General features: G+C 40.6%; 1 protein-coding gene across 1 annotated transcript in view; it reads right to left on the bottom strand.

Annotated features, from left to right (window-relative positions):
- LOC122563987 (TNF receptor-associated factor 4-like) overlaps positions 1-23,018 on the bottom strand; it is a 96,249-nt gene that overhangs the window by 21,567 nt on the left and 51,664 nt on the right. Inside the window, exon 2 of the mRNA XM_043718395.2 lies at positions 7,711-7,762. Coding sequence (XP_043574330.1) covers positions 7,711-7,762 — 52 coding nt within the window. The remainder of the gene's footprint in view (positions 1-7,710; positions 7,763-23,018) is intronic.

Here is a 23,018-nt window from a genome sequence, read left to right as displayed (position 1 = left end):
CCCAATACATGTACATCCTGTCCCTCAGGATTCCCTCCAACAACTTGCCCACCACTGCGGTCAGGCTCACCGGTCTATAGTTCCCTGGCTTGTCTTTACCGCCCTTCTTAAACAGTGCCAACCTCCAATCTTCCGGCACCTCACCTGTGACTATCGATGATACAAATATCTCAGCAAGAAGCCCAGTAATCACTTCTCTAGCTTCCCACAGAGTTCGCGGGTACACCTGATCAGGTCCTGGGGATTTATCACCTGCCGGCAGGTGAGACTAAATTGGGTTGGGATATCTGGTCAGCGTGGACAGGTTGGACTGAAGCGTTGGACTGATGCTGTACATCTCTATGACTCTATTAGTACTATTACCTACAAACATTCAATTCATCAGGCACATAAGTATCTGAGCTAATATTACATCACTAGTTTGCAACATAGGACCATGTTTCCAGCAGAGTACCATATTGCAAGAGATTGGAGGGAAAATGGAGTAGGAAATTTTATATCCTCAGTTAACATGCAATGATATCATGAGCACATCTCTCAAAGACATATCGACAATGGGCTTGACACAACACCCCTCATACAATACCATTAAAACTGGATTAACAGCACAGTTCTAGGCAGACTCTACACAATCAGAAATTGCTCTTTGAATAAGACATTCGACCAAGGGCAGCATGCCCTTTCAAGTGAAGAGAAAAGATCACAAAGGGAGACATCTTGTACACTTGCATGTGCACCAAGGATCAAACTTGATTGAGACAATAAATAATCTAGAATCAGTTAGATGTTTAAAGGGCGATTTGGTTGTTTAGAACGGTGAATAGATTGGGAGAAAGCATTTAACCTTGCTTGGGAAACTAGAATAACAAAACATTGTCAAAATGTTTAAGCCTTCAGCAGTGAAATAGGAAACATTTCTTTAGACGGAGACAGTGGAAGTTTATACTCTCTTCCACAAACAGCAATTTACGCAAAATCAGTTGTTAAATTTAAGTCTGAGATTGATATATTATCGTTAACCACCAGTATGAAGGAATATTGGGCAAGGTTTGGTTATTACCTGAGCAGTTAAGTTATCAGTGATTGGCAGAATAGTTTGAGGGAATAACTGACTTTGTACCCATCTTTGTTGCTGTTTGTGCATCCCATTCCCTACATTACAAAAATAACAAATCCACAAAAAGGAAGTATGTCATTGCTTTGTGATATTCTTTGAGCCATCCTGACATTAAAAAGAAAAAGCACCTTTCACAAAGATAAAATCTGAAGAGCTGGTTTTGTGGTGTAGGGGAAGATGAAAGAGGATGGGTAGCCTGTTAGCTACGGACAGCTCTCCATCAACAATACACTTGATGCTCAGCTGACTAACAGGCCCATTGGGAAAAGGCAAGCTGGATAAAGAAATTATTTTTAATATCGAAACCCTCTCCTTGGCAATTATTTTGACCCAGCATGGGGTTTCCAATTAACTTGCACACCAGCATCATGGAGCCACTCATCCCCACCACAGCAACAAGAGAAGAATTTAAATGTTTTTGCCTCACTATCAAGGGAATAAGCAGACAGATTTCATTTTCACACAAATCAGACTTTGTGCCAAACAATGATGGAAACAACTAGCAAAATCTGCTTTTTCCGCAAGAGATCCAATGTGGAAAGACAGTCGCATCATTTACACACTGATTCTTTGCTTTCGTCCCATTTCCTTGAGATTTGTGGCTCAGTAGTGATTTGCTGCTGCAGCAGTTTCTTTAGCCAAGCCTCCAGAAAGCATTTACTGAGCAGACTGTGGCTTTTCCTGTTGAAATGTACTGGAACCTTAACCGAAACCTTATTGTCTCTAGTGACGGAAGAACAAATGCATTCAGGGCCAGAACGGAAATGTGGGGACAGGTTGCATTTGATGTAAAAACAAAGGAAACCAAGACTATCCTATTCATCCTAAATCAGGACGGGGACAGACACACACACACGAGGACGAGGGAAATGACACATGAAGGGTTTTCAAAGATCACTACATGCACCTAAGAGTTCAGTGAGATATGTGAGTAAATTCAGTTCTTCATTACTTCTAACATACCACGCTACCAGTGAATGCTATAATGTGTTTCAGGAACCACCCCCAATTTGCACTTCTCACTATGTTGCCAGGCTAGATATTAATTCTTAGCAGAAAGTTGGCTTATTGGGGGCAGCAAAGCTGGATGGAACCTTGCCTTCACCCGATCTCCACATTCTCACTTCGGAGGGCCCCACAATCAGCAGCAGGAAACGTCACTGAGTGCTCTCCCTTCTTGGAGTCAGAAGTGGATGATCCACAGCTGCTGTTACAGGCTAGGAACTGAAATAATACATTCCAGATCCTAACTCTCAGAACAAATAAAAAAATTCATCCCCTTCATTGGCTCTTTTGCAATTGCCTTAAAATCCTTTAGTTACCGACACACCCACCAATGGAAAGATTCCCCTGCTTATCTATCAAAAACCCCCCACAATTTGAAACACATGCGTACTTAAGCTTGGACAGTGTATACTGGCAAACTATATGGCTCCATATGGGAGAGCAGAGTTGCTAGCTAGGATATATTACCTTACGATCAGTTTCTGCACTCCATCATGGCCAATTTGTCAACACTATAACATTGGACAGCAGTAGACAAAGACATTTGGGAAATGGTTTCATGGCGAATTGCATGTTCATCTCAGAGATGGATTGCATGGCAACAGAAAATAGCAATACATTTGTCACAGAAACTTCTTGGACAATCACTACTGGGTGGAGGCGGCAATGTCACTGGACTAGGAATCCAGACAACTGGGCTGTACCCCAGAGACACAAGTTCAAACCCCACCACTGAAGTTAGGGAATTTAAAACTAACTTAATAAATAAATCTGGATTAAAAAAACTAGTTGGCATTGGTGATTGCGAAGCTTTTGGATTGTTGTGAAAACCCACTTTATTCACCAATTGTACGTAAGGGAAAGAAATGGATTCAGAATTGGTTGGCTGACAGAACGCAGAGAGTGGTTGTAGATGGAAAGTATTCTGTCTGGAAGCCAGTGGTGAATGGTGTCCTGCAGGGCTCTGCTCTTTGTAGTTTTTATAAATGACTTGGATGAGGAGGTTGAGGGGTGAATTAGTAAATTTGCTGATGACACACAGGTTGGAAGTGCCGTTAATAGCATCGAGGGCTATTGCAGGCTGCAACACGACATAGATAGGCTCCAGAGCTGGGCCAAGAAATGGAAGATGGAGTTCAACCTGGAAGGTCGAACTTGAACGCTGAATATAGGATTAAAGGCAGGTCCTTGGCAGAGTGGAGGAAGAGAGATATCTTGGTGTTCAAGTGCACAGATCCCTCAAAGTTGCCACCCAAGTGAATAGGGTTGTTAAGAAAGCATATGGTGTTTTGGCTCTCATTAACAGAGGATCGAATTTAAGAGCCACGAGGTTTTGTTACAGCTCTACAAGTCCCTGGTGTGACCACACCTGGAATATTGTGTCCAGTTCTGGTCGCCCTATTATAGGAAAGATACAGAGGCTTTGGAGAGGGTGCAAAGAAGGTTTACCAGGATGCTGCCTGGACTGGAGGGCTTGCTTTATGAAGAAAGGTTGAATAAGCTCGGACTTTTCTCTCTGGAGAGAAGGAGGAAGAGAGGAGACCTGATCAAGGTATACAAGTTAATGACAGGCATGGATAGAATCAATAGCCAGAGACTTTTCCCCAGGGCAGGATTGACTGGCAAGAGGGGTCATAGTTTTAAGATATTTGGAGGAAGGTATAGAGGAGATATCAGAAGTAGGTTCTTTACACAGAGTTGTGAATGCATGGAATGCGTTGCCAGCGGTGATGGTGGAAGCAGAGTCATTAGGGACATTTAAGTGACTGCTAGACATGCGTAGATTAGGTTATTTTATTTTAGATTAGGAATAATCCTTGGCATAACATTGTGGGCCAAAGGGCCTATTCTGTGCTGCGCTTTTCTATGTTCTATGAAATCTGCCAATCTTAACTAGTCTGACCTGCATGCGACTCCAGACTCACAGCAATGGGGCTCAATCTTGCCTGTACTCTGACTGATGTGAGAGGCCACTTAAGGACAATTACTGATAGTTAATGAATGCTGACCTTCCAAGTGTTGCCCATACCCTAAGAATGAATATTAAAAAAAGATTGGGCAAATAACCTTCGGGGCTAGAAAGAAATTAAGTATCAACTGTGGTTCCCAGATGTCCATTACCTAGGTACAGAACTTTCTTCACTCAGAAAGCTATAAACGCTGGCAATTAGAAATTCCAAATGTGGGATTGCTGCGTTTTGTTTTAGTCAAGGAGGATTAGACCATCTGACTGAATGGGAAAAAATGAGGACTGCAGATATTGGACATCAAAGTCGAAAAGAGAGGCAGTGGAAAAGCACAGGAGGTCAGGCAGCATCCAAGGAGTTTGACAATCGATGTTTTGGGCATAAGCCCTTCATCCGACTGAATGACAGAACCAGCTGAAGGGGCTCAATTGTGAACTCATGTTTCTCTATCTACTCCTTTCTCCAGGACCATCAAAAGCAGTTGAAGCACCACCCTCCTGCCCCAGGTTTGTAACAGCTGTCTCAGTATACAGTAGAGATCTAACGAGGAATATTCTGGTGTCTTACTCAACCAGCCTTTTCCATCTGAAATCACAGCAAAAAAAAAATGAATACGCCCTTTTTAACTCAACTCCAAAACAAGGACCCATCTAAGACATAAAAAGATTTTCTATGGAGGTTTGACAGGGTTGATGCTGAAAGGTTTTCTCCTTTTGTGGAAGTCTAGGGCCAGAGGACATAAACGCGAACTCTTAATCTTAAACTCTCAAATTAAGACAGAGTCATGGAGGCTTTCCTTCTGTCAGAGTGGTGAATGGGTGGAATTCTTTACCACAGAAGACTGTCAAGGCTGGGTTGTTAAGTATATTAAAGGCTGAGATAGACAGATTTTTAATCAGTAAGTAAATCAAGAGTTCTGGGGAAAATGCAGGAAAGTGGAGTTGGAGGGTTATCAGATCAACCAAGATTGCATTGAATAGTGGAGCAGACTCAATGGGTTGAATGGCCTACTTCTGCTGCTATATCTTATGGTCTTAAGGCAGCTCACACTAACCAAATAATTTTAAGAAATTCTACGATGCACACAATCAATGATTACAATGGAAAGATCATTTGATCTAAAGCACTGGTCTAAACTGATTGATAATAGTAACTTCTGTTATTTATCTTTTCAGAGAGTGCTTCCAGTATATTCTATTCTAAATCACAGGTTTCAGCAGTTATGGCATTTTGTATTTGCTTGGGAGTGTGTGTTTAAGAAAGCTTGCCTCAGCTAAGTGTTTCAGTGTTCCATTGTTGGTTCTTGCTTTCACTGAAATTCTCAAGTGCAAGCAGAATAGAGTAGAGATGCAATCCGTGGACAGAGTCCAGCAAGAGATGCACCTGGTTAAAACATTAGGAAACATTAAAATCCTAATTCCTGACTTTTTTCAAAGTCTACAGAAAAGCTAAGGCTAGAGTTCGCAAACAGAGAAAGATTTACAGCTTAGAAAGCAGAGTGGGGAAGCTAAACGTTTTAACACTGTAAACCTCAATGTTCAATCTGAAAAGACTTTTCTTTAAAATTGTCCCTTAGAACAAATGCTTCTGATGTCTAGAGATTAAAGAGGTAAAGGGAGGACAAAAAGGAGAAGAAATAACACCTGCAATAATAGAAATAGTACGAAATAAAAATAGACGCATTTCCCAGCACCTCGCCCCATGTTGGGATTTCATTGCCAGCTCAGATGGAAAAAGGGAAGCAATTTCACAAAGTGCATTCAAGCACCTATTGACAAATAACCGCATTCATTGTGCTAATTTTTCAATCTACTAACAGAATGAATGAGAAGTGATTTCAATCGCAGGCCCTTTTGGCACCATAACACTGGGTGAAAGCAAGTTTAGAATAAATAGCATCTTCAATCCCTTGCAATCAGCCAAGACAAGTGCCCATTTCCCTAGTCAGATGAATCTGTAGAGCCTGGATCTATAACTGAAAGTCAGATGCTATTTAGTTGGATTTTAACAGATTAAACACAAGATACAGAGTAAAAACAAAATGCCGTTGTCAAACGCATTGTTGTTTAAAGCCCTGTTAACAGCCCGTGGCACCACAGTGGTACTCTGACAGCCTATGCCGAGGGCAGGGATGTGTGTGCCTGTGTGTGTGTCTGTGTGAGTGAGAAGTTTGAGGGTTTCTGGAGAAAGCCTGGTGTGGAGTGACTGCAGGCCTATGGCTCTATGGTGAAAGGAGGACTCTAATTCCAAACTTTCAACTGTTTTTCTTATTTATTACTTTATAGTGACAAGAACTAAATTGTTGAACTTTTAACTTAGATCGTTATTTTTCTACTTATTACCCAAGAACTTTTTTCCCTCGGAACATTGTACCAGAGATGGCACCTTGAAACATTGTAAACTTCTCAATGTACTGCTGTATCCCTGCACTTGAGTACACGTGACAATAAAACCTAATTCTAAGTATTTTTAAACACAATGGATTTCGTGGGTAATACATAAAATCTTGAAGAAATGCAGCTGTTGCTCTATAGTTAATGGAATGTGACAGGACAACTTTGAACTACTAGAAAGGTCACATTACATTAAGGAAAAACTACATTTAAAAAAAGTTCTTTAGCTTCTCTCAATTTCTGGTCAAATACCTTAGTATTCATTTATTATAGCAGTCAAAAATTTAGCAAAAAGCTACTATTTTAACAAACTGCTCATGCACTTGTCATACAGTCTATTTCATTATATTTGTACTTATTTCTAGAAGGACTGAAGAACTCGGACCATAGCTATAGTATCAGAGCATCCCCTTCTTTATTTACATTATTTCAAACTCCTGTCTTCACAACCACTCTGTTCACAATAAAACAAAGCACAATGCCCAAGGCAGAATGTAAGAATTGGAAATGAGTGCCCAAATTGGAATTAAAAAAGAGCTATAAAGTTGTAAAATTCAGGTAACTACATCAGCTGTGTGATGCGACTCCACGGAACTAATAGGAGCCCGATTCAATCTGTGCAGGGTTAGGGTGTAATAATGGCTCTCATTGTCCTGTGCCAATAGGGATAGGAAAAGCAGCAGAAAGTAAATATTGGCTCTGCTGGCTCTCTAATAACCATTCCTCATTGGAAACATTTCTGTGCATGGGTTGGACTGGAGACATTTTGCAGTGTCTGTAAATAGCAGCCCTAACCTGCTACCTAGAAGCATATAGGAAGAGCAGTTCCTTGGACCACAGAAAACTGAGTGGTGAAAGCAGAGAGAAGAATTGCAACAGCTTTATTCATTCAACAAAGCACAATAGCCAACCAGGAAGACAACCATCAAAGAAAAGGCTTTTTGTAAGCCTCACAATAAAGAGTAAAGATGACGAACAGCCTGAAGGCATGCTCATTACAACAATTACCAGAGCTGTGGCTGAGTGCCGTGGAGAATAAGATGACAAAAGACAGCAGGACCCCTGAGGTAACACAAATACAAGAGCCCTCACAGATAACGGAGCTGTGCTGAACAGGCAGATAAATTACAGCAAAATTACACTTAGTAATTCAGACTCTCTAATTGGTGAATGCAAAGTAGAAGTTTCTATGAGGAAAAGGTAATTTGCATTTGCAGTGATCATTTACCTTCGCATAGTCAAGTGGGAGCTGGTCTTCAGGACACTTAAACACGCCCTCACTGAAAGACAAAAAAAAGAGAAGAACTGTAAACGCACAGCGTACAACACTCATAACATATAGTTAACGGGACAGCTGTATTGTGCCTTCATGCATTTCTTTGCAAACCACCATTAACACCAATGAGGCAGGCTCTCTAGTATTAACATAATAACACTGCATTCATACACTGCCTTAAAGCACTTTATCCAAAGAATGACACTGAGTTTGTTGAAGTCCACTCAAATCTAAACCCTGTTATTGGGGGGGGGGGGGGGAAGAGGTGGAATAATGGAAATTCCTATCTCTTACACAGTCTTTAGCAAGAAATCCTTTCCAAATGAGAAATCAAATTCAGTTTTATCTTCACACTGAAGCCCACAGATTGGCAGAACATAAAGGTAGAGCTGCAGGGCACACAGCCTTACTCCACATAAACAAACTCAGTCAGATTTTCCTCTTGGGTTGTCAAAACGTCCAGGATTGTGCAGGAATTGAAACGTGATCAGCAGAAAAGTCAGAGGCATAGCTAGTAAATAGGGCAGGTTCTTCCCCACACAGCACTGCCCCATTCACCTCCGAACATTTGCAGGACATGGGGGCATTCATGTAAAACAGAGATGCAAAGGAATTTCTTAGCTCATAACTGTGGCTGTCTGGAATTCTCCACCCCAGAGTTGTGGAGGCGAGATCACTGGAAGAGGAGGTAGAGAGATTTTTGAAATATTGGAGGGTTTAAGGGAGAGGAGCAGCTGACACAAAAGTGTAATCAAGGTGAGAGGCAGATCAGCCATGAATTTATAGACAAGGAGAAAGTGAGGACTGCAGATGCTGGAGATCAGAGTAATAAAGTGTAGCATTGCAAAAGCACAGCTGCTCAGGCAGCATCCGAGGAGGAAAGTTGGCATTTCGAGCATAAGCTCTTCATCATGCTTATGTTCGAACCGTAACGACTCTCCTACTCCTCAGATACGGCCTGACCGGCTGTGCTTTTCCAGCGCCACACGTTTTGACCATGAATTTATAAACATCAGGACAGCTTGGGGGGCCAAATGGCTCACTCTGGTCTCCATTTCTTACGTCCTCATGTTTTGTGAGATGAAGAGGACTGGATGGGGCTGGTGTTATTGGTGATAAAACCTCCTAGGGTACACTAAACCATCCTGACCCTCTGCAGATGCAGGTGCCAACTTTTCTGAAGTTCCAATAGCACATTGGAAGCCCGAATCAGCAAGTTTTCTTTTACTTTCAGCCGCGATGTTATTAATAATAGTCCATGAAGTGCAACAATTGCAGAGTTCAGAATGCACAAGGAATTGTTTCAGTCCTGCAAAAAATGGACAGAGTTGCAAGCCAAGGGTGTTGGGGTACTGTTTAAAAATGTGTTGCTGGAAAAGCGCAGCAACACATTTTTAAACTCTGACCTCCAGCATCTGCAGTCCTCACTTTCTCCCTGTTGAGGTACTGCCTCAAAATCCTACATTTGGTGCATTTTTAAGAGCACAACTTTAACTTGATTATTTCATTTTGGGGACAATGATATAATGGTAATGTTACTGGACTAGTGATCCAAACAGCCAGAATAATCTTCTGGGGACATGGGTTCAATTCTCACACTGGCAGCTAGTGAAGCTCAAATTTTTTTTTTTTAAAAAAGTAAAAATTATTGCAAGTTAGTTTTGTAGTCCCAGTAATGGTAACCATCAATTGTTTAAAGTCCTAATAGGAAGGAAATCTAACATCTTAAAATGGTCTGTCCTACCACAATTCTGCCTCCACAGCAACATGGTTGACTCTGAACCAGCCTCTAAAATGATCTAGACATGGCCTTTCAGTTTAAGGGTAAATAGGGTGGGCAACAAATGCTGGCATTCAAGACCCATGATAAATAAATAAAATAGATAGACTGGTAGGTAAAATATTGGTAATTCAACATTTAAAAACATTAACAATTACAGATTACACTCAGTCATTATCTGTTCTCCAACAACGGGCGGCACGGTGGCACAGTGGTTAGCACTGCTGCCTCACAGCGCCTGAGACCTGGGTTCAATTCCCGCCTCAGGCGACTGACTGTGTGGAGTATGCACGTTCTCCCTGTGTCTGTGTGGGTTTCCTCCGGGTGCTCCGGTTTCCTCCCACAGTCCAAAGATGTGCAGGTCAGGTGAATTGGCCATGCTAAATTGCCCGCAGTGTTAGGTAAAGGGTAAATGTAGGGGCATGGGTGGGTTGCACTTCGGCGGGTCGGTGTGGACTTGTTGGGCCGAAGGGCCTGTTTCCACGCTGTAATGTAATCTTTACCCAGCAAACTCCTGCGATGTCAACAGAGCTGGTACAGAGTTACACACTTGCATGTTTAAATTTAAGTTTTATTTATTCTATCTCAGTAAATAAGGATTAAAAGAAACTTTTATTTCCTCAGACCGATCAGCATTTGTTTTGTACACAGAGCCAATTCTTTTTAACAACTGTTAGAACATAGCGGTTCTGTTTAACTGGGCCGATGAGAAACAGTAAATCTTTCATGCAGCTGAATGCTCTAGCAGCTTCACAAGCCTCCTCTGTCAACTGTGCTGCAAACATATATTGCTTGGAAGTAGAAATAAATTGCAATTTGCCTATTTGCCTTACCCCCAAAGGTGGTAGCTTATTGAGAGCTGAAAATGTGTTGCTGGAAAAGCGCAGCAGGTCAGGCAGCATCCAGGGAACAGGAGAATCGACGTTTCGGGCATAAGCCCTTCTTGAGACTCTAACGTGCACTGTTGGCACTAACTGAAGACTGGAATTGATCAGGTACAATTGGGAGAAAGGAGGGAAACTCCTATCAGGAGACATTTTCCCCCAAAACAAAGAACAGAGGCTGCTGGAAATCAGAAACAAAAACAGAAAATGCTGGACAAGCTCAGCAGGTCTAGTGGCATTTGTGGAGAGAAATCAAGAGTTAATGTTTCAGGTCAAGTGAGCCTTCCTCATTTTCCCTATGCTCTGCTCAGTAAATATCAGTTGATACCAATGTGCAAATAGTAGGCAAGGAGGGTCAGGCTTGACTGCAAATTTATTCATAGAGATATACAGAATAAAAGCAAGGAAGTTATATTAATCTGTACACAAATTCAACACCAACCAGTGTACTGTGTCCAGTTCTGGTTCCAGGGATGAGGAACTTCAAAGATGCAGATATACCAGAAAGGATGGGGCTTAAAGAGATTTTGAGAGTGGTGCCCAAACCCTGAGGGATTCAGAACACAGTGACCAGAGAGAAATTATTCCCAATAGTGGAGCATCGGCAACAAAAGGGCACAGATTTAAGGTGATTACCAAAAGAAGCAATAGCATGACATGAGGAATTGCTTCTTCACACAGTGAGTGGTTGAGAACTTGAAGGTGCTACCAGAGGGGGTGGTGGAAGCAGAGTCAATCGAAACCTCCAAGGGAGAATCGGATCTTTATGGGGAAAAGGTAGGAGATTGGCACTGGTTGAATTACTCCTTCAGAGGCACGATGACACGAGGGGCCAAATTGCCTCCTCCAGTGGTGCAACTGATTCTGTGATTTATGGCGATTTACAGTGATCCTGTAAAATTTCAGGCTGAGGTTCACATGTGAAAAATAGGCAGTTAGTAGAGCACACATAATAGGAGCTGAATCCTCATGGAATCCTCTCTCAGGTTAAGTCGGGGTGGAACTGAGGGGGAGGAAACTAAATGATATGGGGAGGGGAGAAAGAAAAAAAAACAAGCAGAGGCCTAGAGCATGGCATGGGTTCATTGTAGATTGAATCCATCTGGCAATTAAATCCAAGAACAAAACAGAAGAGGGCAGCAAGACTTGAAAATACCTCACTAACAATAGTCAGTTAGAGGAAAGCAGAGTCAGAAACATGTTGCACATGGGTTTTATTTGACATTTTAGGAAGCCCCCAATGCAGATGAAAAATACAAGTTCCTGGACCTGACTACAATAAAAGATCAGTCTTTCACAATTTCAAATATTAGCGGCTTGTGATTCTTAAGTGCATAAGAACGATGCATTTCTTTGATCTGCACATGGACTCTGGTGAAGGGAAACTGACTGTAACAGCCAATAACAGTTCCCTATGATTAACAGTTAAGAGGTTGCCAATGATTGAAATATTAGCAAAGATTATCAGTTACCGCTGATCACTTTCAGATATACACTCCATTCCTGTGACACTGTTGGACAGATAATTACAATGACAGCCAAGTCCAAAATTCTCCTCACACCATGCTCTCAGTCATGCACATCCCATAAAGGATTAACAGGTGTGAGGAACCTGGCAGGTAGAGTCCACAGGAAAGGGTACACAACATCTTACAAAAACCCAGGATGACCTAAAGCCTTCTGTAGTCCATGTACAATCAACTTCCTGCTGGAATTTGAAAGCAACCAGCAAATGTTTCAGAGAAAAGTTACCATTTTTATAAATGTTTCTTAAAAAGCATCTATTTGAACTTGCTGTTCCCAGTTCATATATGTATATATATACCTGCCGCGCAGTAATTCTCCCAGCCACCAGTAGCAGCCCTATCTATTGCCCTCCCTCATATAGGTGCAATTACGGTAGCAGCAATTTAAGTTTGTGATCACATTATATCCAAACGTTTTCACCAATCAATCCACTAAATTGCCCAAGACGACATCCATGCAATGTCTAAAGACAAAACGCGCTGACTTTGAAGCAGAAAATGGAAACTTGAACAACTGGAAAAGGGTTTTAAAAAATTGCAACATGCTTATGCTGAAATTCAAGACTGTTTCAATGATCTATGACATTCATAAAGTATTTCTCACATTACTGCAACTCTAACCTCCTTACATACCAGATAACAGGGAGTTCACTGTACTTTACCGAAATGGTGCAGCATTGAGAAAGGAGACAAACCAACAGCAATGAGATACATTGAGCAGAGCACTGGTTGAATGTTAACGTGCTCTCCAAGGCACGGAGATCGAGTCATATAGCACAGAGCCAGACCCTTCAGTCCAACTCAACATGCCGACCAAGTTTCCCAAACTAAACTAATCCCACCTGTCTGGATTCGACACATACCCCTCTAAACCTTTCCTATTCACGTAAACTGTGCAAATGTCTTTTAAACATTGCAATTGTACCTGCATCTACCACTTCGTCTGGCAATTCATTCCACATACGAACCACCGAGTGTGTGTAAATGTTGCCCCTCAGGTCCATTCCCTCTCTTTTGAGCAGCACCTTTGGATCATTGGGGGGCTAGTGAAATTGGACCAAGCAAAAGAGAGAGAGTGCAGTGAATTTGCTTGCCTCTCTGAAGTGGGACTTCAGCTCACAAAACCTTCAGATTCACAGATTGACAGAGCTGGTGGTCAGAGCCACGGCGGACAATGAAACTACTGACTCAAGAGGAAGGGCCAAACCGGTGAACTCTCAGTTGTTGTGACTCAGGTGCTGGTCAGTTACACACAGTGTACCACCACAAGACTCTGGATTTCACTGCAAAACCAGTTCAAACAGAACACAAACAAATTAACAGCATTAGAAATTACATGTATTCCGTGCTTCCAGACAACTGAATAAAAACTGTTGACATTCAATTTCCCAAGTGGCAGAATAGGTTTGTACGAGTATTTTTGCTGACATACTCTTGGTGCAGAATCAGCAAATTTAGGCAACTTGTTCATTAACAGAGTCTACGTCCCCAGTACAGATGGGGCTCCGCCGAATGGGAAAGAAAAGTGTTGTTTCAGCTGTCAGTAAGTTATGACCTCCTTCCATTATCCCAAGTGGCTTCATTTTGTGAAAGTAGTTAATTATAGTGACAGAATACCAACAATTGATTAACTCAGGCCTGCTGTAAAATTAACCCACCCCTCCCATACACTCAGTCTAACACACCAGAACAGTCTCTTGGCCTTTTCAGTTCACTCAGCACTAATCACTTAACACAGCAATGGTAGCTGGGGCCCTCAGACTTTGGAATCACACTTCAACTGTGAATCTGTGCCTTCAGCAATAGGAAGAAAAAAAAAATCAGAAGTGCAGACAGGTTCAAGTACAAGGTACAACTTGAACTGCAGCACACAAAAGCAAGGAGTCAATTGGATAGAGTTTATCAGATTGTGGGAGCAAACCAAGGTACTATTTTGTGACTGATTTCAATTATTTCAACAGCCAACATCCAGAGTGCATCAAAAACAGAAAGTGCTGGAGGAACTCAGCAGGTCTGGCAACGTCTGTTAAGAGAAAGAAGAGTTAATGTTAAGTGGCCCTTCCTCAGAACGCATTGCATGTCAAGAAAGCACAATGAATCAAGTTTTTGGTCATCTGACCCAATAGCTCATCCAGGTCAGTGCCATATTTTGCTTTATGAGACTCCTGTGAACAACCATGGTTGTGTCATTTTAAAGGCACCATACATTTTTAATGTATTCACAACTAAAAGCTCAGCTAGTCTGGCAGCATCTGTGGAGAGAAATGAAAGTTAAATGTTTCGGGTCCAGGTGATTCTTCCTCAGAATGCTGAGGTTGCTGAAATGCTGCCAGACCTGCTGAGCTTTTCCAGCAATTTATTTTTGTTTCCGATTTTCAGCATCCACAGGTCTTTCAGTGTTTATCGATAATTTGTTCATTGGAAACCAATGGTTGCCTGCATTGGAAGATGCCATGGTATGAGTATTGCAGCAAAGGAGGCAAGTAAGGCTATTGTGTGAATGGTGACTCTTTGAGACAGCTATTCAATTGCTCTCACTCTCTGCATTTTCTCCTAGCCTTTCTTTTCCATAAACAGCAATTTCCCTTTAAAAAGAAAATAATTTTCTAAAAAAGATCTCTCACTTTCTAAACAAAAGTTATGTACATGCAGAGAATATAGAGTCATAAGAGAAACGGAAACAGACCCTGTGTCCAACTTGCCATGCCAACTTGATATCCTAAATCAATCTAGTGCCACTTGCCAGCATTTGGCCCATATCCCTCAAAGACCTATTCATATACCCATTCAGATGCCCTTTAAATGTTATGATTGTACCAGCCTCCACCACTTCCTCTGCCAGGTCAATCCATACATGTTCCACCTTCTGCGTGAAAAAGTTGCCCCTTAGGTCCCTTTTAAATCTTTCCCCTCTCACCTAAAACCTGTGTCCTCCAGTTTTGGACTCTCCCACCTTGGGGAAAAGACCATGTCTATTTACCTGCTCATGATTTTATAAATCTCTGTAAAGGTCACCCCTCCTCCGATGCTCCAGGCAAAATAGGCCCAGTCCATTCAGCCTCTTCCTATGGCTCATACCCCCCAACCCTGGCAATATCCCTGTAAATCTTTCCTGAACCGTCAACTTTCGCAACATCTTTCCCATAGCAGAGAAACCAGAATTACACGCAGTATTTCAGTAATGGGCTAACAAATATCCTGTACAGCTGCAACATGACCTCCCCAACTCCTATATTCGATGCTCTGATTTGTAAAGAAAAGCATACCAAATGCCTTTTTCACTATCGCATCTACTGGGGACTCCACTTTCAAGGAACTGTGAACCTGCAAATCCAAGGTCACTTTATTCAGCAACACTCACCAGGACCTTACCATTAACTGTATAAGTTCTGCCCTGATTTGCCTTTCCAAAATGCAGCACCTCACATTTATCTAAATTAAACTCCATCCAATGTATTTGATTGCATATAATTTCTAGTTTGTTTAAATGAAAGGCATCATGATACTTGGGTTGATTAGTGTGGCAGTAGTGTTAAATCTCCATCACTAGGCCTTCAATGCAATCACTTGAAGGTTTACTGAACATCAATCTGTTGCTAATTACTAATCGGCAGTTAGTTCATGTGCAATATTTATTCATTTGTGTTTGGCTTGACAAATGAGATAGTTTCCACGATTCTCCAGCTCTTGCTGTGGTTTAAATCCAAATTGGAAGCCAAACACTACTGCATTGTCAATGACTGTCTCCAGTTAGCATTACAAATGACGTGACAAGTGCTTCAAGTGTCTGGATTGACAATTAAACCTAATTCCACATGCTATCACCAATTTCAGTAATCAGCATCTTTTCTATGTAGCTATTAAAGGTTTTATTATTCAGCATCGTGGTCCCCCTTCTGCCCTACCATCCTCCAAATGAAATTTTTATTGGAGCCTATTCGATTAAGCGCATACTCATAACAATACTCTTTTATTCAAGGGCACCCACAAAAGAACTTCATGTTTTAGCAGCAGATTGATGCCCTAGGCTCATAATTACCTTTGCTTAAAATAAACTGTTGGGTCAGTATAATGTTGTTTATTGATTAGCCCTTGACAGTTAACCAGTCAAAACGTCAAGAGGTGTCCTAAATGGTCATATTACCAAGTACACAAACAAGGTTCTCTAAAATGTACCTCACTGGAAGCCTTAAAACACATCAGTCTGCAAACGGTGTTTCTACAGCATTTCTGCAGTTAACCAGTCTTGTGCTGAGGCTATAATGAAATGTGTAAAGCTCACTCGCCCTACTGCAAATTTGTACTCCAATTGAAGCATGAAATAGAATGAAACTTGCCAAAATAAGAGGCATACGGACCTGTGACCTACTTCCAGCTTAGTCTTCTCCAATCCTCAAATGACCCCTACCAAAACCTTTTCTCCCTCCACCCCGGTATTCTATCACAGGATTTGTAAGTCGTTGGCAAGAGCAGCATCTGTTGCCCCAATTGTCCTTGAATGGAGTGATTTCCCAGGCCTTTGCAGAGAGCGGCTAAGAGTCAGCCACATTGCTGTGGGTCTGGAGTCACATGCAGGCCAGACCAAGGTAAGGATGGCAGATCTCCTTCCCTAAAGGACATTAGGGAACCAGATTGCTTTTTTTTTAAAAGAAATAAATGCTGTCATGGTCACCATTACTGCAACCAGCTTTATATTTCAGATTTATTAATGGAATTTAAAATTCCATCAATTGCCATGACGGGACTTGAACTTTTATTCACAGAGCATTATCTTGGGCCTCCAGATTATGATTGGTATTGCCAATCCAAAACTCCAAACTCCTTACTGGGATACACTGCTCCTGGTGAAAATGGAATTTTCTAACACATCGCTCAAAAGGCCTGTACGGGTCCTAATAGTGAGCTGTAATGGGTCATTTAAATGCAAGCAGTATTTTAAACTTAATCCAGCTCTAACGTAGCTCCAATGGAGATTAGGAGAGAACAAAAGGCACAAATTCACACTAAACGCCACACTATTAACATCCCCTCTCTTTTCCTTGATATCACAACGCAGCTCTGTTGCAACAAACATGCTTTGAAGCAAAATGCAGCTCATACAAGAGCAAACAAGGAATGATCAAGAACCTGAAACTATCTTGAGAAAAATCAGAGCTGTTGGGAACACTCAGATATTCTCAACTTGTTTTAGCACAGTTTGTAGTTTGAGACAGTACAGATTCCCACAGTATTGAGAAAAGGATGTGGAGATACAACTCTCACCAAAGAGCACCATTTAGATTCCTATTGTAGTGTTTGAAGACTATCAGTGCAAAGCAAAATGGAATTGAAGCTGGCAATAAACAGCTGTGTAATCCAGCTAACGGGAGCGATCAGCATGCTTTTCAGAGATGCTTTATATATTCCCAGGCATCCAGAAAATTGCCAAAGCCATACAACAGACAGTGCTTCCAGTCATTTAAAAGACTTCATATCTTTGAATAAATCCATACTAAACTGCTACATTAGCAGCACAGCAATGTATATGAAACATGTTTTGCCCCTTTAGTGAACTGCAGTACAGCTGGTATCCTCAAAAATAGTCAAGATATAAATTTCTCTCTTGCTTTTGTTGTGAATTTAGGATCTAACTGCAATAATTCATCAACAGGTTTATTGCAAATTTCAGGACAGCCATTTTAAACATTTTAAAACACAAGAAGTTATTTAAGAGACTCACTGTAGAGATGTGAGAGGGGACTGAAGGCAGACAAGATTTTAGTAGAACAGGATGCAGTGGATTAACTTTGTGCATTTATATGCACTCTATCTACTGCTTTGGACTAGTCCCTTCAGCCACATCTTTATTAAGGTACTTTTGGATGCAGAACGCATTCTGCATTTTGCCCAAGCAAAATGGTTTATTTCTCCTAATTATAGACTTTGGACAGATGTGGGAATTACACTGGTGCCAAAAACATATTCCTTTTATAACTCTGTCTGGCCATTTTACATCACACTGCATAATAAAGGTTCGACTAATTAAAAGTTAGGATAGATGGAGCTCAGGTTGTGATATAACGCGAAAGTTCTGTTCTTGTGTAATCTTGCATTGTAAGAAAACAGCGCAATAGTCACACCATGTAAATTAATGGGGCCAGAATCACATTATAGCCAATACAGGTAAAGAAAGTTCACAGTCTACAAATAACTATCTAAATTCTTCAATCGCGTTAAAGCCAATTCCTGTTGCAGAATAAACTGTATTGAGATTACTGTGTTCAATGTCTTGACATCAAAAAGTGATGGCAATCATCAAAAAGAATTGGAATCAATTTCAGAATGAGCAAACGTTAGCCCACTGGGCAGACGGGCAGCCGCTGCAAATTAATGTAGGTACATAAACATGAAAGAACAATGATTAATGAATATACAAATAGCCAATTCATACACCTCTGGCAGAGCACAAACCTCTAAAAATTAACTAATGTACCAAACAAAGCCTGAGGCTAAGTTTCCCGTCATCCCTGCTTAGAAAGTAAGAAATAAGGATATGCAGCTTGATGGCCTTTATCAAAACTGTGCAACAGTCTCTGTATTATGCAATTATCATGAGAATATATGTTCTTAACATTGACTCCAAAAAGCACTTGTTGCTTTTTTTAAAAACAGTGAAAAAAGGACAATGCGTTGCGATGACTGAATTATAATTGAATTAACTTGACAACTTTATGAGAGATACCAACCTATTTGACAGATTACGCTTAGTGTGCATGCCATTGGAAGGTAAACATTGTCAAAAGTGAACTGTTTTTGCATATTCAATGAAGTGATGGTTAACAGGTTATGATCATTCCAATTAGACCCTATTAGAGAAAACAGTACTTTATCACACTACTTTGTTCTCATGGCTGCTGGATTGATGTCGGTGGGGAGAGTTCTCTCCCCATCCTATTGAAGACCAGTAGTCAGTCACTCCTGCTGAGGACATGCATTTGTGAAGGTCAGGCAAAGACAAGACATGCCTGTGACATGCCTCATCTCTGCTGAACAGCCACATGGACAAAGCACTGGAGAGCACGTGGCACCCAGAGAATTGTATGTGGAGGCAGCAGCAAGAAGGCAAGAAAATAAAAATGGAGGATGTGAAATTGGGTTTAGGAGAAATAGCTGCTGGAGTTCTCTCATTAACATCTTGATGCCTCGTTACAGCTTGGAGGTGTGAATAGGATTTCCAGGCACAATAATCATCACTTTGTCGAATCTTTAAAGTATTAATGCATGAGCATGATCTGGAAGTGTCAAGGCACAAATTAACTATAACCAGCCAGCAATGGATTTCTTTAATTTGACGCAACAACATACAACTTAAGGAATCTGAACAATACATATAAACACACACATACACTTAGGAGGAGAGTGGAGCAAAGAAAATGATTTTCATTAACTTTTTTTAAAAAAAGAAACCATGCTTCAGTCCCTTTAAGGTAACAATGAAAATCTATCAATGTGGACAGATCACCTATCATCACTGTGTGAAGTCAGACAATGCAATTGGAAAATAATAAAGCTGTTGGAATAAAATAATAGCTTTTGGACAGAGAACAGTCATTGATAAATGATGGTGATGAGCATGCACAGACAGGGGGGTTTAATAACTATTGTAATACATAATAGATTGTCACTTGTTAAATTAGATGTTCTTCCTGATTCATTATGCCTCATTTATGAGTTTCAGTTAACACACTTAAATTAAAAAAAAGTTAAAAGAAATCCTTTCTGAAATTTTATAAGTAAATTAAAGACCCTAACAAATAGCTAATAGGTATTCAATATTCTGAAGATTTGTATTGAATAATTTTTATGAATACCTACCCTGCAGACATGGAATATTCCTAAATTTATTTTGCAGCAATCTCTAAGTAAGAGCACTCATCTATAACAGGAACACAACAGTGTAACTGTCCCCCAAGTGAAGTCTTATTAATTACTTCACCTGTATCTGTGACATTTGTTTCAGGAAGCCTCCCCCCCCCCCCAAGACATTGAATGCCGCATTATATTTCTGGATATCTTCAGGTCCAATCACCTTTGCCGTTCTTCAGAAAAAAACTGAGAAGTGAGTAGACTGGACCAACTGTTCCCAGCCACAAATTCAATGTAATTACCCATGCAAATGTCCATCAGCCGTGGAGAGTTGGATACATGCCAACAGCACAGCTAGCATTTATTTAATCAGTTCCCACTTCTAGTACCAATTCACTAACCCATTAAAAAGGTTACCTTTTGAGGTGGCTCTGGTGCAAATCTCTAACACAGCATAGATTCCAGAGGTTCCTCCACAATATCCAATGACATTACTATTTGTTGTTGGATTTATATTCAAGCACTAAACTAATAACTCAATACAGAAACTAGTGTATGGAGGGATACAACTGATGCTGCTTGAAAATGCACATTTATCTACAAAGTGACTGAATACCAGGGTTTATGGAAATTCTATTGATCAGCTTATAGCTCAATCTTCCAAAAGCCACAAGAGCTTTTTCGACATACCCCTTCCAGATCGTATTCCAATTTTGAAATTGCCTCACTGCATGTGTTCATGTCCTACAGGCCAAGAGGGAGAGGGAGGATCTCTTCATTAAACCCATAGGGAGGAAGATCATGTCACCAGTATTTGAAGAAACTGAAACAAAAAACAGAAATTGCTGGAGAAACTCAACAGGTCTGTCAGCATCTGTGGGAAAAAGCAGAGTTAACATTTAGAGTTCTGTGATTCTTCATCAGAACTGAAGAAATTATGAAGAAACTGACTTATTAATGTTCAGCCACAAATACACACTATTGTTATCACTGCTACCACCACCACAGTGGACATTAGTGAGAGCAGGAATGCCTTTTAGAAGCCCTTAAAGCAGATAGGTTTCCTCAGTTCACTGAACCTTATTTGTGGATGTGTAATGTGACCTTTGCAGTGCCAACCTGCACCATGCCCCCCAAAAAACACAATGCCCGTTGTTTAAATGTTTCGAGAATGGAGAAACCATCAAAGTATAAAGCATTCTTATCATGACATGGTTAATCTATGACTGTAAAGATGTACTGAGCCACCTTCTCGCTCTATAAAAGTACCTCAAGAAGAACAGAGAAAAATAAGGATGTTACCCTTCAGTAACAGGGTAATTTTGCACAATTTTGATCTCAGCATTTCAGGAAGGATAGAGATTCATTGGAAGTGGTTCAGAGGAGGTTTAGGAGATTTATGCCTGGAATGAGTAGGTTATTGTATAGGTTAAGATAGGTTGGACAGGCTTGGGCTCACTTAACTGGAGAGTAGAAGAACAAGGTTGTAAATAAGATGATGGGATTGAAATATAAAAGATCCTAAAATGTCTTGCTCAGGTGGATGTGGAAGGGATGTTTTCTCCTGTAGGCAAGCCCAGCACTAGAGGATACATTAAAAATTTCTCCTCCTCTAAGGGTTGTGACTTTAGAACTTTCTGCCTCAGAAGGCAGTGAAAATAGAGTTATTGAATTTTAGATTCTTATTAGACAAGAAAATCAAATATTATCAGGGTATTGGGAATATAGAATTCAGACCAGCCATGATTTTATTGAATGATGGAGCAGACTCATGGGGCTGATTGGCCTATTTCTGTTCCTATTTCATTTGTTTCATACGTTCAACATCCAAGAACAAAATTAATTGTAATCTACTCTTCACTTCAAAGTCTCTTGAGCAGAGGAAATAAAATATGCTTTGACTCTTAATTGGATGCAGTTGCAGTTTCCAGAACTTTTTCAATAATTATAACTTACTTCTTGTTGCAGTCTAATCCCAGAGCCCAAGATTCTGCCATACCATAGACTCTGACATTAATAACTTAAACATAACTATCATCCAAACAGTCAGATTCTGCCATAAAAGAATTTGGCTGTTTGGATGATAGTTGTGTTTAACTAATTAATGTCAGAATCTTGTACATTTCATAAATGGGGCACAACATTCAACTTATCTGTGGACCTTCACTGCCCATTCTTATAGCTGGAGATTGACCATTTAAAGGGAAGCATTAAGAGTTATTGCCAGCTATACAGCTGTATCTCAACAGGGAGGTAACAGCTTTGAGCTTGGAAAATTGGGGACATTAAAAGGAAATTATGTACCTCCAATCACAGAACCTTATGAGCACACTGAGAAATAACTTGCAATTGAGTGCAATTAACTTGACTTGCAATTAACATTAAAAATGTTAAATGTCATTTAGTTTGATATTTTGTTAGATATTCTAATTACTCTTCTGATGGCTTATTTATAGAGGCAGATATAAAAGGATTTGAATGGGAGAATAGGGTGACTGGATTCGCTTCATAGAGAGCAGACTCAATGGGCTTAATGGCTTCCTTCTGTATCACAATGACGATATGGCCTTTACTCTGCAGCACCCACAGATGCCATCCTTTGCATCACCTATGTAAACCAGTGCTGGGTGCTCTTCCAATTCATTGTGTAACACTGATCCAATTACAGACCTGGATCTTGTCCCTTATTCACCTCAAGGTCTCAGGATCACTACTTTCTGATACAGACCCATCTCCAATCTAATAACGTAAACATTTATAATCCACCTTATACCCTGAATTAGTTCAGACACAAATAAACATAGGGGGAGGAGGGAGGAGAATGATAGTCCAGCCAATGACACCTACAGCCCACAAATGGATTTAAAATCCTAATTTCATATGGAACTCAGATTACTATAAAGTTCATCACTTGCTATCAGTGCTTTAAAGGATAGGTCAGCTCACGTGGTTGTTGACAGACGCATATTTGTCAATTTGCCATTAACTATGGATGGAACATTTCTCCTGCACTGGAGCGGAGGCTGGCAAAGGACAAATAGCTCGGATGCTGGACAAATGCTCCATCTGTAAAGTTTCCAAGTGTATTTTCTCCCACTGTTTTGACATTGGAGAGAGAGCAGAAAACAAATTAAACGGTGTTGAGAAAAAAAGTTAGAGAATGTCAAATTCTCTTTCTCTCAAATGCCAGCACTTATCATTTAGAAATGCTGTCAATTGCCTTTA

This window comes from Chiloscyllium plagiosum, unplaced genomic scaffold (genome assembly GCF_037043375.1).
Source record: "Chiloscyllium plagiosum isolate Xiang-an unplaced genomic scaffold, Cpla_swu_hap1 HiC_scaffold_31, whole genome shotgun sequence".
NCBI classification, from domain to species: Eukaryota; Metazoa; Chordata; class Chondrichthyes; order Orectolobiformes; family Hemiscylliidae; genus Chiloscyllium; species Chiloscyllium plagiosum.
The sequence above is the reverse complement of the archived record's forward strand: the minus strand, read 5'-3'. Positions and strand labels throughout refer to the sequence as shown.